The following is a 16317-nucleotide window of genomic DNA, read 5'->3' as shown; positions in this document are numbered from 1 at the left end:
TAGAAAGGTGAAATTACAGAGGGAAAGAGGGGGGAGTGATGGCAGCATGGTAAAGTATGGAGGAAAGAGCAAAAGGAGTGAAGGACCTTGTTAAAAGCCCCTCTGTGACAGCCAAGGAAAGGCTGCAGCTCAGAGTCATTACATGTGGCTGAAGCTGTGCAGAGTGACTGAAAGAGAGAGTTGTGTGGACCGGAGAGGTTTCAGACGTTGGTACCAAGCAACAAGCAGAAGGATGGAAAAAGAAGAAAATGGAGATCAAATAGCAGGTAAGTGAAAGAAGAAATAAAGGAGAAGAAATCAGAAATTAAACTAAACTGTGTTGTTTGACCTGAACTTATTAATCTTCATGAGGATTTTTTATCATTTGGTTATTTGATAAGTAAAGTTTAAGCAATATAAAACAACAGAAACTAGGCTAAAGCTACACAGGAATAGTATCTATAGTGTCATCAAGGTTTCTGTTATTTATATGTAATTAATAATAATATGTATTTTACTGTATTTATTTATGAAGATTTCTCCTTTTACATTTGTAATATGTTGCTGTCAAAAGCCTTCCTGATGTTCATTTTTCATTATTTGCTGCTTTTTTAGTTTAAATATATATTATTATTTTTGAATAAATCCTTTATCATGAGAAATTATGAATCTGTGGCGCTCTATTCTCCTCTGTCATCTCTTTCCCCTCAAACCCAACTGGTCATAACACATGGCTGATATTCCCTGAGCCTGTTTGTAGTGGAGGTTTTCTTCACACTGTTGCCAAGCGCTTCCTCATAGTCAAAGGAGCTTGCAAAGAAAAGCGTCTGGACTTCTTTAAGTTACTTGAAGACGTTTCACCTTCATCCGAGAAGCTTCTTCAGTTCTAAGGTCAAATGGTGGAGAGTCCCAGATATAAACCTAGTGGGAGTTTCCCCCCACAGAGGGACAAAAGGACCCCCTGATGATCCTCTAATCGCCTGAGCCAAGGTGTGGAACTGGGTGTGGGTCACAATCAGCCAGAGTTTCAGGTGAGCTCGTTGTGAAACCTGGCCCCACCTTATCATGTGATTTCCTGAGGTCAGATGTCCCAGGATGTGAGTGGGCGTTAAGGCGTCTGGGGAGGGAACTCAAAACTGGATTATAGATGGCAGAGAGTTGGTGTCGTAAGCCCCGCCTCTGTTCAAAGATGGTCGCTAACAGTGGACATAGATGCTTCTTTCACTCCTCTTTCAAACCATCTGTCCTCTCTGTCCAAAATGTGAACGTTGGCATCCTCGAAAGAGTGACCTTTGACCTTAAGATGGGGTTAGGGTTAACCCTAACCCCCACCATTTGACCTTAGAACTGAAGAAGCTTCTTGGATGAGAGGTGAAACATCTTCAAGTAACTTAAAGAAGTCCAGACGCTTTTAAATCTTCAATCATTCAGTCCTTGTCTAATTTCACTCACGGATCCCGAGTCTGGCAAATGGCACAAATGAATTATTCAACAGCTGAAGGAGCCTATCAGAGAACCCTCTGTTGTTTAGAGGCTATCTTAGATAGTGGTGTAACTCCAACAGTCACAGCCCGTTTAATGAATAAGAGTCCAGATAAAATAGCTTATCAGTCTTTACATGTGGAAAATGCTTTTTGATGCTTTAAATCTCCAAGCACCACGTGAGCTTTAAGAAAACATCTGGTCAGATTTCACTGCAGGAGAGCCGAGCAAATACAATTCAAAAAATGTTCTCCTCTCAGAGACACGTCTCACACTCTGACATATTAAAAATATTCTAATGTATTCCTCTACCAGCAGGTTTTCCTGCGGCGTCACTCAGGTGGGACCTCAGTGTTGGTTTTAGTGCCTTTTAATGATCTTTAATAGAACTTAACAGCTTGTGTCCCACATTTCTCCACTGCTTCCTGTATGACAGGCCGTAAAATCCTCGCTGTCAAATTACTCGGGAAAGAAGATGAGAAATGTTCTGTGCGCTATGTTAGTTTAAGAGTAAATGCATTAGTGTCTGAGATTTCAATAGCGGGAATTGCTTCAAAAAAGATATATATGTAAATTTTATCCTCAGTTTAACTGTTTCTACTGTTCCAGTAGCTGAAGCTGAAGTTGCGTTTCGTCTCCCTATTTCAGATTAAAGCACTCCTTTTAATCTGTGAACACCTTGACAAAGATGGAGTCATCCTTGCAAACTTTTGAGTGTTTCAAAGTCACGCTATCTCAGAGTAAATCTAAAGCTACAGTGTCGGGGGAACAAAAACACTGCAGGGAGAGGACTCTCATTTGGCTTCGGTTCTCCTAGGGTTGCCATGTTCCCCAGGCTGATGGATGAAGGGAGAAACTCATCTCATGACTAATTATTTATCTTCCCTCCAGTAGTGTTGTGTCTGCGGGTTGAAAATAATACAACCCTCAGGTCTGACCAAGCAGTAAACAAACTAGAATGATGGAGTTAATAGAGGGGCTTCTTTCTTCCCTCTCTTGAGCATTGCTGCTGTACATAAAGCCTACAGACAAGATGGCACATTTTATTTATCTTTTTCTTGATCTGTTAAATGACCTGTTGTTCTGTTTCTTTTTTCTGTAACATGTTAGAATGGCAGTGGCTCATTTTCTTTGTAGCCTAATAGCCGATCCACGCTACGCTTCTCTGTAGTGTTAGTGAGGGGATGTCTGTAGTGTTTTCATCTGAGGTACCAAGCTCTAGATGCTAGCACAGCAAAACTGTTGTCCAAGTCTTTTGATTGTGAAGGACACCCAAAGAGAAGAGAGCTGCCTGAAATGTAGAGGAGTTCAAATGGTTTGATTCACATCGAAGCTGAACACAAGGCTTATTTAGCTTTTACTGGGCTTTGGTGCAGGCTCTATTTTGAGCTGTGATTCACAAAAGCTACTCTGCCAGTCGGAGCTGATCATGGGTGGTCATAGCAGGTCGATTTTGAAAAGAGTGCTACTTTATATGAATGTGTTTATGGTGACTTTTTATGGAAACAGTGTTATCTTAAAGCCTTAATTTTATTTAAACCTCTCTATGGTTTCAAATTCAAAACAGTGTTAAGATTACACACTGAGTACAGCTCACTACTATTTTGTGTTATTGAAGTAAACAACAATAGCATGATTTGGAAAAGATTATGGGGCAGATTATGCTCCTCACTGCTTGATGCAGCCATGATGCAACAGATCAGATTTACAAATCCTCCTCACAGGAATCAAGTCGTGGCTCGTTGGTGTAACAAACTTAGAATTTTTAATTCTATCAGGCGGCAACAACCAAAAGTGGCTACAAAATTATTGCACAAATGTTACCATTAGAACATCTGCTGTGCATCTGGGGGGAGACACATTGAGCTCTTGTGTCTAACACTTCATATATTGCATATATTCATATATATATTGTATTTTAACAATTACTGACAGCTTCTTTGTCCATTATTTTAAAAAGTATAGCCTCTCAGAATTGGAAGATTCTTTTTTAACACCATTTATGGTTTTAGTTCGTTTGTTTTTTAGTGTAATGTTCTGTAATAACACAGCAGTACTCCAGCAGTAAGTCAGTATTACAGTTTTTGTCTTGGACTCTAGGATGTGCTGCAGAGGCAAGGCCTTTACTTTGGATTTACACTGAGTTCAAAACGGGGCAGACACCGTGCAAGACGGATTCAATTCTAATAGAGAAGTCTGTGTCTTCAAACATTCAGCTCATGTTATTAATGCCTTCAGTGTTAGAGGCAGATGAGTTGGGTGGGAGGTGGAGGTTTTGGGGGTAATGGGCAAGAAACAAAAGAAGGGAGGAAAGACTTTGACTCTCATCCTGTGATGAACTGGTCACTGGATCATGCAGAGGAAGCTGGAATGCTGAGTTTCACTCAGCCCCGATCAAAGGAAACACTCGATGATTCAAATGTCATTTAAATGTTTTATGGTAGTCAGAGCTTTGAGTCGAGGCTTGAATAAGACTCGAGACAGCTCTAAGTCAGATAAGACGATCGTAACAGGTACGTGTGTGTGTGTGTGTGTGTGTGTGTGTGTCAGTATATATCATTCTTAATTCCGACCTCACATTCATTTTGCTAGTGTCCATAATTCTCCTGATTGTTTAGTCAGTCTAAATCCCTTTAAATCACACTGCACACTGATAGTCAGTCACTGAATTCATTATCAGCTGAAGCTGCACCGTGCGCTCACATCCACACAGAAAAGACAAATACACAACCGTGAACACGGAGACAAGATATGAGAGAGATGACGCATGCAGCATGCGCCCACATAGCTAAGTACACACCTATCTAAATATCTTACTAGTATGCCAAACAGAATAAAAGCTGATTATTTGTACCACTACAAGGGATTTATATATTTATTTATATATATATATTTATATGCTCTTTATATTTGTGCACACAATGGGTTAACTTGTCGCAGGAAGATGAGGAAATGGGAGTGGCCTGTGGCCTGTGAAAGAGAAACTGAAAGGAACAAACGAGCTGCACAGTTTTAACGGTCTTTCATGCTGACAGTCGAGTAAAGTCTTGATGCAACAGGTAATTTTGCCATTTTTTTTTAAGTTTCCAAGTTTCTTGTCTTTCTTCTTTGTCTTATAAGTTAGGTAGGTGGTCAGATAGTTAGGAAAACATCTTAAAGACAAACAGTTTCTTGGTAATCTCACAGTTAATATTGAAACTCTACTGACTTTCACTATCTCTCCTTCTAGACATGGCCTCTCCTGCAAGTCTAATAGCTGAAGAGAATTTTCATTGCTCCATCTGTCTGAGTGTGTTCAGTAAACCGGTGTCGACTCCCTGTGGGCACAATTTCTGTTTTGATTGTATCACAGGCTACTGGGACACTTCAAATCCATTAATAACATGTCCGCTGTGCAAAGAGGAGTTTAACATCAGACCAAAGCTTCGGGTTAATCATTTCATCGCCGAAATGGTAGCAAAGTTCAAGAAATCAGTTCAAGAAAAGTCTATTAATATCACAGAAGAATCAGGAAATGGAAATGTGCTCTGCACCCTTTGCACCGGGGCGAGGCGCCCGGCCCTGCAGTCCTGCTTAGTGTGCATGACGTCCTATTGTCAGATACATCTCGAGCCTCATCAGAAACTTTTGGCCTTAAAAAAGCACAAGCTCATTCACCCGGTTGAAAACCTGGAGAGCAGGATCTGCAAAGATCACGGTGAACCTTTAGATTTGTTCTGCAGCGTGGATCAAATGTTTCTCTGTGACTCCTGCAAAGACAGAGACCATAAACAGCATAAGATAGTGACTCTAGAGGAGGAGGCTCTAATGAGGAAAGACCAGCTGGACTCAGAGAAAAAAGACGCGAATAAGATGATCGATGAACGTCAGCAGAAAATTCGGGAAATTGAACGCTCGCTGGAGGCTAACAACAATAATGCAGCGCAGGCACTGTCATGCAGCAAACATGTGATGACTGTGATGGTGGAGTACATTAAAAGAGGCCAAGCTGAGCTGGCGGATGTAATTGTGACAAAGCAGGAAAGAAAGCAAGCAGAGGCAGACGGCTTAATTAATGAACTGAAGGGTGAAATTATGCAAATAACCCAGAAAAGCCAGCAGCTTGACAACATTTCAGTCACAGACGACCCCTTCAGATTCCTGGAAAGTTGCCTTTCACTTACCATCATTCCACCTCGAGTAAAGGACTGGTCTGACGTGAGTCTCAGCTGCGACCCGTTTAAAATGCAGGAAGTTATGGCCTCGCTGGAGGCAACGGTCACAAGAGAAATAAGAATGCTCTGTGATCCCAACTTTAAAGAAGTCAGGCGGCACGCTGTGGAGCTGACGCTGGATCCTGACACAGCAAACTCTTATCTCTATATTTCCGAAGACGGGAAGCAAGTCGCGTGGGGAACCCAGAGGAGGCGCGTCCCAAACAAACCAGACAGGTTTGATTGTGTTTACAATGTTTTGGCAAGAGAAGGTTTCACCTCAGGAAGATTTTACTATGAGGTTCAAGTAAAAGACAAAAGCCAGTGGGACTTGGGAGTTGCAAAGCAATCCATCAACAGGAGGGGGGATATAAGACTGAGTCCAAAGAATGGATACTGGACAATTCGGCTGAGAAGGGGAGATGAGTTCACAGTTAACACAGACCCTCCTGTGAATCTTCATGTGACGGAGGTACCTGAAAAGATCGGGGTGTTTGTTGATTACGAGGATGGTCAGGTTTCCTTTTATGATGTGGACACGAGGGCTGGCATCTTCTCCTTTACTGGGTGTAACTTCACAGAGAAGATGTTTCCCTTCTTCAGTCCGTGTGCTACTCATGGGGGTAAAGACTCCGCCCCGCTGATCATCACTCCCGTCAGAAACAACAAGTGAGGTTTGAAGCGGTTGACGTGGCGAGTTGGACTTGGCGAGTGATTCCAACACGATTTCCCCTCTAAAACTGCAGCCTGTCATTTTGTTTCTTCCCTCCATCATTGTCAGCGCTGTGTGTCATAATGTGTTACCTGGAAGACAACTTCATGTCTATGCGTCCCTGAGACGTTCACTATCTGCTGCCCTCTGTGCAAAAGTGATGCTCTGAAGCATTACATGTTTCAGGGTTAAATAAATGGTCTTTAGAATAGAATAGAATAGAATAGAATAGAATAGAATAATCCTTTAATTGTCCCACGAGGGGAAATTTGGTTGTAACAGCAGCCAGAAAGACAAATATACAAACAAACAGTACACAGGACACGGAACAGAAACATACACAATTTTTCTCACATATTTACATTAAGGACAATGGTTACTATAAACAGAGAGTACTGTACAGTTATTCAATTAAATAAAAATAACTACAGGTAAGAGGCAAACCAGGTTGTAGTGCGAATTGGTTAATTAATTAACTTATTGCAGTTACAGCATTGATGTAAACATCTATGTTTGTTGGGAGCAGTTCTGATTGTACCGTCTGACAGCTGCAGGGAGGAAGGAGCTGCAGAAACGCTCCTTCATGCATCGAGGATGCAGCAGTCTGTCACTGAAGCAGCTCTGCAGTTCAGCAACAGCCAAACTTTATGAGCCAAAGTGGCTGTAGCAGTGTAGCAGTGTAAGGGCTACTGTAAAGTACTGCGTTCAGAATGTTTTTCAGGCATGTTACGTCTGTTGCATCTGAATTTTGGGGTCATGACTTAACAATAACATACAAAATCCATTGAAATAAAATGACGGTCAGTGTCTCTCACATGATGCTAGATAATAATGAATTTCTCCATCGATTAATGTCAGTGAATTAAAATGTAAACTTTCAGCAGAACACACAATGTGCAGCTCTGCAAACGCTGCTTAGAGACAGTTTAAAATGTAAAATGTGAGCAAATGAAATGTATAAATGAGTCTGTTTAAAAACTTGTTTGTTTACTTTTTAATCATAGTTTATAAATGTGTATTTTCTATACTACGGTACTATAATGTCTATAGCCACTAAAGAGGTTTACTGTAGGACAGATCAATCAATTCTGACTGTTTGACTGCTTCTTAATGTTGAATTTTAACTTTATGTATTTGTATTTCTTGAAGCACCAACTTGATACACATTTAATAATTGATGCCAAAACATTATATAAAATATTTAATGATCAACAGACAGATTGATGACTGATTTTTGAACATTTTATTTTGCCTTTTGTCGTTCCTTTAATGATCAGATATGTGAAATCTGTGAAAAACATGCACACTATGGTCTGTTTCTCTTGGTTACATTTTCTTTAGGCATTCACTCAACAAACATTCATATAAACTAAATCCTGCTGACAGATATTAAAAGCAATGAAAATTGAATTACTACAACATGCAATTAAAGTGCATCTGTCACTTTGCAGAATGAAAACACAAATTAGACTCTTGACAGTTTTACGTCCCCACATCATACACTTAGTCATTTTGTAGCCACTACTTCCAAAGTAGCATCAAGTTTCTCCCCTGGAGTCATTTGAAAAATCCAAATATTGTTAATCCTGCGCTTCACAAACACAGAGATAAGATTTTAATAGTTATTACATACACAGCTGTGCTCCAAATGACAGCATGGTATTTCCAAAATGTGCTCGTGTCGCATGATAAAATCACTTGGATTGAAAACAGCTTTTTTCTGCCAGACACAATACTTCCATATTTTATTTAAGATGGACTACCATAAACATGCTGAAAACACATTTCAGAAGTATTCAAAAGTGCTTTCAAAATTAAGAGAGCTTGTGCTTAATGTGCCAACATATATTTCCCAGCTACTTCATATTCGAGTGTATGTGTATGTTACTATAAATTGTAACCACTGGATTATGATTAATAATAGTACAACAGTAAATGAAGATGAGATAAGCTGGCCTTTATTGATTCTACAGTTTGGAAATTATTACATTATTATTATTATTACAGCAGGAATAAAATAAACAGATGCAGCAATAAAAACTGATGCAAAAGAAAGAGTCTGATATTTTCACATGCCCAGTAACAACACATGGAATGGACCATAGTGCAGTAGTTACATGTTAACTGCAAATGAAGTCTTATGACGTGACTGCAACACCATTCGTGGTTAAAGGGACTGGGTTTAGTTATTTCCTGTAGCTAAAATATACAGACCATCTATTGGTCTGTATATCAGACCAATATACAGACAGGTACTCCTGCAAGCAGACACCTGACTGGGGCCTTTCTGTGGGGAGGTTGCATGTTCTCCCTGTGTTTGTGCGCGTTAGGTTAATTAGTTAATCTAAATTACCCATAGCTGTGAATATGAGTCCCAGTGGCTGTCTGTCTGTGTTAGCCCTGCGTCAGACTGGTGGCCTGTCCAGGGTGTACACGGCGTCTTGCACTATGGTAGCTGGGATGGATGGATGCACTTTAAATGCATACAGAAGTAATCCAATTTCCATTGCCTTTAATATATGTCATGTCTGTTGATTGAATGCCCAAGAAAAAGAATTCAAGAGAAACAGATAATGTCAGGTTCCTGTCAGCATTTTCAAATTAAAAGACTAGTCCTAGAGAGTGTGCAAAAAAGGCACAATCAAAGAACACACTGTATTTGTTATTGATCCAGTGAATTTTCACCAGCAGAAACACATTGGCACACATCTACACACACATACTTTAAACACACACAACAGCCTTTTAACTGCTCGTTCTGTTGCTTTAATTCAGCCACAGCAGCAGTGCAGAGAGACGCCGTCCTGGATGGCTGTGAAATGCTGATACCAATGGAAAAAGAACACTTCAAGCAGTTTGCACCAGGCCCCGAGGCAGCCTTTGTTTGCATTGTTTGAAAAGCGATGATAGTGAAGAGAAGTGCAACAATGAATAATGAAAAGCTGCATGTTCACAGTATTTTAATTACTCTCCAGTATTAAAACCTATATTTATATGTATCCCTGGCAACTACAATAACTGACAGCGTTGTTGGAACAGAAACCTACACTGGTGCCTCCCTTTGTCTTAAATGCTTGAATTGTTTAAAATGAGTTTAATTAACAGATACATCTGATGTATTGCGCTGGGTTATATTTACACAATGCTAATAGGAATGGCAGTGTCAGTTGGTCAGCTAGGCCCTCATTTTAATTCAAACTGCAATATCTCAGCAACAGCTAAACACTGAGATGTAATTTGTTACATATCCCTGCTGTTTGTGTGGGAGTTTGCTGATCTCCTCGCTTTTCCTCTCGTGTCATCATGAAAAATATCTGTCTTGTATTTTTGCGGTACAAACCCATTTCCCTCTTTCCCGGACGCACCATGCAAAAAAGCAAGTGTCCACAAACTGAAATCTAAAACTGTGAACATAGTTTTAATGTATTCACTGTGTGAAGCATTTTCAATTTTTTCACATTGTAATGTGCAACATCAAGTGCAAGAAAGGATTTGTCAGCTTATTTGTACCTTACTTATAACACTAATAATTATTTGTAAGAATATGTATTTGTTATTTAAGTCAATGAGCATAACAGAGTTTTAGTGTAGTAGCTCTTGGACCTCTCATGTTGAGAGACTATTTTACAGTCTTCTGATGTTTTCCTCATGTTTCTTAGTAACACAACGTCAGTTAAGCCACAGGAATATCAGTCTGTCTAGTCAGGAATGAACCATTGTGAATCAATTTCACCTCTTTTAGTGCAAATGAAAGTGACAACATGTGCACTGAAGAAGGAACGAAAAGATACCCCCTAAAACGGGAATGATTTTGCAGGTGGTGGCCACAGACCATAACTTTCTCCTCGTGCCTACTGACTGATTATTCTCTGGGTTTGCTTTTTTTTCCAGTGTCCTTAGCTGTGTCCCATTTCAGGGTCTGCACGCTTGAAGTACGCATTTTAAGTGCGGTTACGTCACCGCCACGCGACGACGGCTGTCCCAATTTGAAGTGTACTTCAAATGCATACTCCAAATGCACCGTGGATTTCCCCAAATATCAAGCGTGGTCCGGTGCACGCTTCGTGGTCCCATATATCCCACAATTCATAGCGCGGCGGTGGGTGTGGATAATTTTGCTGCAAAATACGGCAGAAGGGAGCGGCCAAGAGTGAACTGTCAAAAGTAAGTACTGAATATTATGTCACTTATTTATGTGCAAATGTTTAATAATGAAGAACATTAAAACATTGCTGTTGGCCACATGTGGCAAAGTTATGTGACACTAGTGATGTTTGTACTTTCAGCATTAACTTGGTTTTAAAGCCTCAACTTCTAAATATACATATAGTCGACCTTAATCTTACAGAGAATCTGATGATTTTATGGATAATTAAAGTCAGTCATATATCCACAAACAAAACAAGCTGAAAGTCAGTGAGATATATATATATATATATATATATATATATATATATATATATATATATATACATATATGAGTAGTGAGCGTTAAAATAGTAGCGTTAAAATGTAGATGCACCCAATTCAAGTTAAACGGGTGGTCCAGCTCTTCAGAAATGGCACGGCTATACGTGTTGTCACAAGACTGTTTGCTGTGTCTCCTAACACCGTCTGAGGAGCATGGAGAGGACACCAGACCAGGATATGGTCTGTTACACAAAGAAAGCTGGAGATGGCTGTTGAACGGCATCAACCCAGCTGCAAAAGCTGCATCTGCTCCTTTGTTTATGGAGGAACACTGTCAGAGCCCTGCAAAATTACCTCCAGCTGCCTACTTGTGCAGTTCAGAATCTGAATTCACGAGCATGCCACGAGGTCCTTTAAATTCAATTCAATTCAATTCAATTTTATTTATATAGCGCCAAATCACAACAAATGTCGCCTCAAGGCGCTTCATAGATACAGAGAAAAGCCCAACAATCATATGACCCCCTATGAGCAAGCACTTTGGCGACAGTGGGTAGGAAAAACTCCCTTTTAACAGGAAGAAACCTCCGGCAGAACCAGGCTCAGGGAGGGGCGGCCATCTGCTGCGACCGGTTGGGGTGAGAGAAGGAAGACAGGATAAAGACATGCTGTGGAAGAGAGACAGAGATTAATAACAGATACGATTCAATACAGAGAGGTCTGTTAATACATAGTGAGTGAGAAAGGTGACTGGAAAGGAAAAACTCAATGCATCATGGGAATCCCCCGGCAGCCTACATCTATTGCAGCATAACTAAGGGAGGATTCAGGGTCACCTGGTCCAGCCCTAACTATATGCTTTAGCAAAAAGGAAGGTTTTAAGCCTAATCTTAAAAGTAGAGATAGTGTCTGTCTCCTGAATCCAAACTGGAAGCTGGTTCCACAGAAGAGGGGCCTGAAAACTGAAGGCTCTCCCTCCCATTCTACTTTTAAATACTCTAGGAACAACAAGTAGGCCTGCAGAGCGGGAGCGAAGTGCTCTAATAGGGTGATATGGTACTACAAGGTCATTAAGATAAGATGGGGCCTGATTATTTAAGACCTTGTATGTGAGGAGCAGGATTTTGAATTCAATTCTGGATTTAACAGGAAGCCAATGAAGGGAAGCCAAAACAGGAGAAATATGCTCTCTCCTTCTAGTCCCTGTCAGTACTCTTGCTGCAGCATTTTGGATTAACTGAAGGCTTTTCAGTGAGTTTTTTGGACATCCTGATAATAATGAATTGCAGTAGTCTAGCCTTTAGTGGACAGATATGGATAGAGCAACAGTCTCTGACTATCACCTGTTAAACTAGTCGCTTCTTGTCGTTGGTTCTCATAAGCTCCTGTTGTCACTTTCATTTGCATCAAAGAAGGCTGAAATTGATCCACGAAGGCTTATGGTTCTTGACATAATGACTTTGTGTTATACGTGATGATCGAGTGCTCCCTTTATTTTTTTTGAGCAGTGCATAATCTCTGATTATACTGGGATGTGTCATTACGCTACCGTGGTGAAGGACTGGGTGAAAAATACAATTACACAGTGTGCGCAGGCGTGTGTGTATGTAGACGTGTTTCTGCTGGTGCACATGCCTTTTCCTAACAGTATGTGTATCCAATGAAGTGCCAGATGTAATGAGATAAATCTATCCATTAGGGTCCCTTAACAAGACTAAATCTGCAGTGCTGTTAATGAGTCGGTGCTCCATCAGCCGTCCTCAGAGAGCCGGAGGACATTCTGACTAAGGCTGGACGACCCCGAGGCGTGCTGAATCAGACCCTCTAAGCCAGTAAATCCACAGCTCCAGCTGTTGTGTTGTAGACCTTCATTATTTAGCTGTCCGTCCTTCGGGGAGAGACTTGAAGTTAGCAAGCAGCAACAACTTACAGGGACTGAAGTCACGGCCATCCCCGGAAACACTAATCATCTGTAATCATTGATCTGCCATTACTGGGCCTACTCATTAGTCTGATGGAATAATGCTCAGCACTTTGTTTTGACTCGGTTATTATTAGCCTCCCAGTTACTGCTGTAAAAACATGAACTTTCTGCACTTGTGTATGCTGTGGAACAGCTTCTAGCTCATGTAGCAGCACTTAGACAATTTCAATGAAACTGGAGTTATTAAAATAAAATGATTCCTCCAGGGAGCCTTTTTCCAGTAAACAAGTCCATCTACAGCCATCACTATACATCATCAAGCTACTGTCTGTTGACAAGCTGAAAATGGACGGGTGGGCTAGCATTTCAAATAAAAAGGTGATTCGGTAAACTGTTAGCCACGTAGAAGTACTATAGAGGGCTGGTGCAGTAACAGGATGCTGATAAGCAACTGGGACCCTGCTAATTGTTTCCTCCCAGCATCATAGTGGCTGTAAGTGTAAGCATTGAGAGAAGCCCTCGATCATAAGCTGTGCTACATGTTTGACAGTGCTTAGCCTGCTAGCATGTTTCTAGTAACGATGCTGCAGTTTTGTTGCTTAGCCAGTTAAATTCTATGAAATCAGCGAGTCCGCTTTATCAGTTTCTCTGATAATCATTTATTTTACAGACTTGAAATTTTTCAAGAATTACACATGGCAACACTGATTGAAATAAAAATATGAGCAATTGCAGTTGGTTGTGCAACACTGTGATTAAATGTAGAGGCAACAACAAGTAACAACAGGACAATGATGCTCTTATACAGCCTTAATGGCACATTTCATAACTTGAAAACCTACAGAGTGAAAAATAACAGCTGAGTGACTTTTCTCTCTATCTCTGAGATGGAAGAGACAAAATTGTGTGGCTTTTCCAGTGACAGATCAGATTTGTGGTCCACAAAGGCTTTGATCTTAAGGCTTTCTGACAGGCTTTAATCTGAGCAGACCACACACACACAGACACACACGCACATACAGACACACACGCACACACCTTTTCACTGAAACCACCGAGTACAAAACAGAGTCTCTGTATTTCTAGCCTGTCTGTTTGGGAAAAGTCACAGTGTGGACGGCGCGATGGCAAACTGTTTTTAAGTGCTTAATAAATAACAAGAAATTGTTTTTACACAGTGAAAATAAAATGCGACGCCATGGCAAACACATCTGTTTCCCCTTATGGTGAGTCACGTTGTACTGTAACTCTGTGATTGAGGCTGTTGTCACAAAGGTCACGTTTTTAAATGTGCCCGCCACACCTTCTCTTAGTTATTTACACTGCGTTTGCTGCCATAGGTGCAAATCTCTTCTACTAAATTCATATTTCAGAGAGAAATGCTGGAACGTGGGAAGCAGAGGACATTTAATGACATTTAAACTACAGATAGAAAGCAGGGCTCGAACGAAGAGATGTTTTCTTAATGATTTCAAAGCAACCTTGGTTGTATTATCAAAATATATAAATGAAAGATGGCCGTCTCTAATCACAAACACAAACACAAAAAAATATTGTTCAACATTTAAATGGATGACACTCAAGATCTGATGAGTAAAACACTGCATTTACTCACCAGACTGAAGAAAAGATGGATATGTGGGTTTATCCATATTTACCACCTCTTTATGGACTTCTGATTAAAAAGAACACACTAATAATACTTTTAAAGAAATTGCAGATGGTTTTATTTGACAGGTGAGTAAGGAACTCTTCAGATGGCCGAGGGCGCCTTCACTAAGCTGCCTGTCCCCTGAAATAACTGATATTAGTTAATTTAGAGCCCTTGTACATCTCTGCCAGGTTGCAAATCCAGACCAATTAGTGTCACCCCAACAGATGAGAACATGGAGCAACACCTCTCTGTCTTGAGGGCCTTCTCCTTTCAGCTGTTCATAATGCAATTAATTAGAAAGCCCTTCTTTAATTAGACAGCACACTGACCTTGATTAAAATAAGGCTGGCTGGTGACACACAGCACACAGACTGAAACAGTCTACAGTGCATACTAAGGTAATTCATCACAGATCAACATGTATGTCAGAGCCAAATTAGTTTTTGATTGGCGGGACAGTTGGCGTGGTAAAAGACAGGTGGCCGGCTCGTGACCTTCATACAGTCCAGACAAGCAAAGCCGCGAGCGAAAGCAAGTTAATCAAAAACAACAACTTTTTCAAACTGTCTCAAGTTTATCTCTCAACACCAGTAATTTAACGCTGGAAGCCTTTAATTTACAGTGAATCAGGAAGAACAAGCAAAAATAAAGAACTCTAACTCCAAACAGGAAAACACATACGAGCATTATTGCTCATATGAGAGAGGGCGCCGTGATTTTAGTGACACAGGAGAGAAGTCTGCTTTTCTCTTCTTTCAAAGAGCGACACTCTCCTGTGGCCTGTTGGAGCTGTGAGGTGGGGGGAGTCTTTGTTGTTTGCAGAGTCAAAGGGCAGAGCGCTGAGCTTTAAAGATGATGATAAGAAGTCCACCAGATGAGACAACACAGTGATATTTGGCGTAAACAGAAACTAAAACCCAATTTTGATATATTGTATTGATCATTTCTGCAGAAACGCTTTTAAAGATGACCTTTTCTCCCTGTTGCAAAAGATGTCACTTAAGTTCATTTAAATACAAGTCTGACCATCATACATCTGAAGTAAAAGTCATCACACAGAATAGATTTTTCCTACTAGTAATATCCCAAAGTAACCAAAGCAACAGCCAGAAGAGGATATAATGAACTACAAAAGAACAAATTAGATTTAAAAAAAAGAAAAAACAGGCTCTGCATATCAATAAAACATTTCAATCTTGAAATGCTAAAGAGCTCCTAGATCTCAAATATATTAATATGGCCACACAGAAGCTTCAGATGACTCATCGTATCGTAACTGTCTGGGCTTTAATGCAAATCAGCCACATCTGCCTCACGCGTTGGAGCTGATATTCTGATTTATAACTGCTTCAGCTCTCATGCGCTTGTTTTATTATTCTCTTAGAAACAGAACATTACAGATTAGTCAATACAGGAAGTGCTTGAGTAATGTGCATCCATCCATTGGCTCATCCAGTGGTATATAAAGATGTTTTTAAGTCAACCAAGAGAAATAATCTCTCTAATGTCCTGAGTCTGGCCTGGGGTCTGTTCTCAGTGGAACATCTCACCTATGAGGTACCCAGGAGGCATCTTAGCCAGATGAAGGTTGTGTCTCTACTTTGAGGCCCTATCGAATGACCGAGCTCCTCCACCTGTCTCTAAGGCGGAGCCCTGCCACCTTTCGGAAGAAGCTAATTTTGGCTATTGCTCCTGCAAACTGTGATGATCCGAGTGAGTGTCTGTCTTTGACCATGAGGGCGAGTCCTGGTTCCTCATCTGCTCCCATGTTCCTGCCTCCCAGCCATTGACACAATCGCTACCTGGAGCTGGTGACTATAGTTGAGGGTGGAAACGTATACTGACCTGTAAGTCAACAGCTTCACTTTAACATGCCAGTACAAACGATCTGTCTTTTTTTATTTTATTTATTTATTTATTTATTTATTTATTGCGCCTGTCCCGTTTGGTTCTTTTGCATCAG

At 40.6% G+C, this 16317-nt stretch overlaps 1 protein-coding gene across 1 annotated transcript; it reads left to right on the top strand.

Annotated features, from left to right (window-relative positions):
* The first annotated feature begins 4413 nt into the window (after positions 1-4413).
* Positions 4414-6678, top strand: LOC146524986 (E3 ubiquitin-protein ligase TRIM21-like). Its single transcript, XM_085171591.1, has 2 exons — positions 4414-4520; positions 4691-6678. Exon 2 carries the CDS (start codon positions 4693-4695, stop codon positions 6325-6327), a length of 1635 nt encoding a protein of 544 aa, XP_085027717.1. The 5' UTR covers positions 4414-4520; positions 4691-4692; the 3' UTR covers positions 6328-6678.
* The last annotated feature ends 9639 nt before the right edge of the window (positions 6679-16317 follow it).

Source organism: Neolamprologus multifasciatus, chromosome 2 (genome assembly GCF_963576455.1).
Source record: "Neolamprologus multifasciatus chromosome 2, fNeoMul1.2, whole genome shotgun sequence".
In the NCBI taxonomy this organism is placed as follows: Eukaryota; Metazoa; Chordata; class Actinopteri; order Cichliformes; family Cichlidae; genus Neolamprologus; species Neolamprologus multifasciatus.
This window is presented reverse-complemented; position numbering and strand designations above follow the sequence as displayed.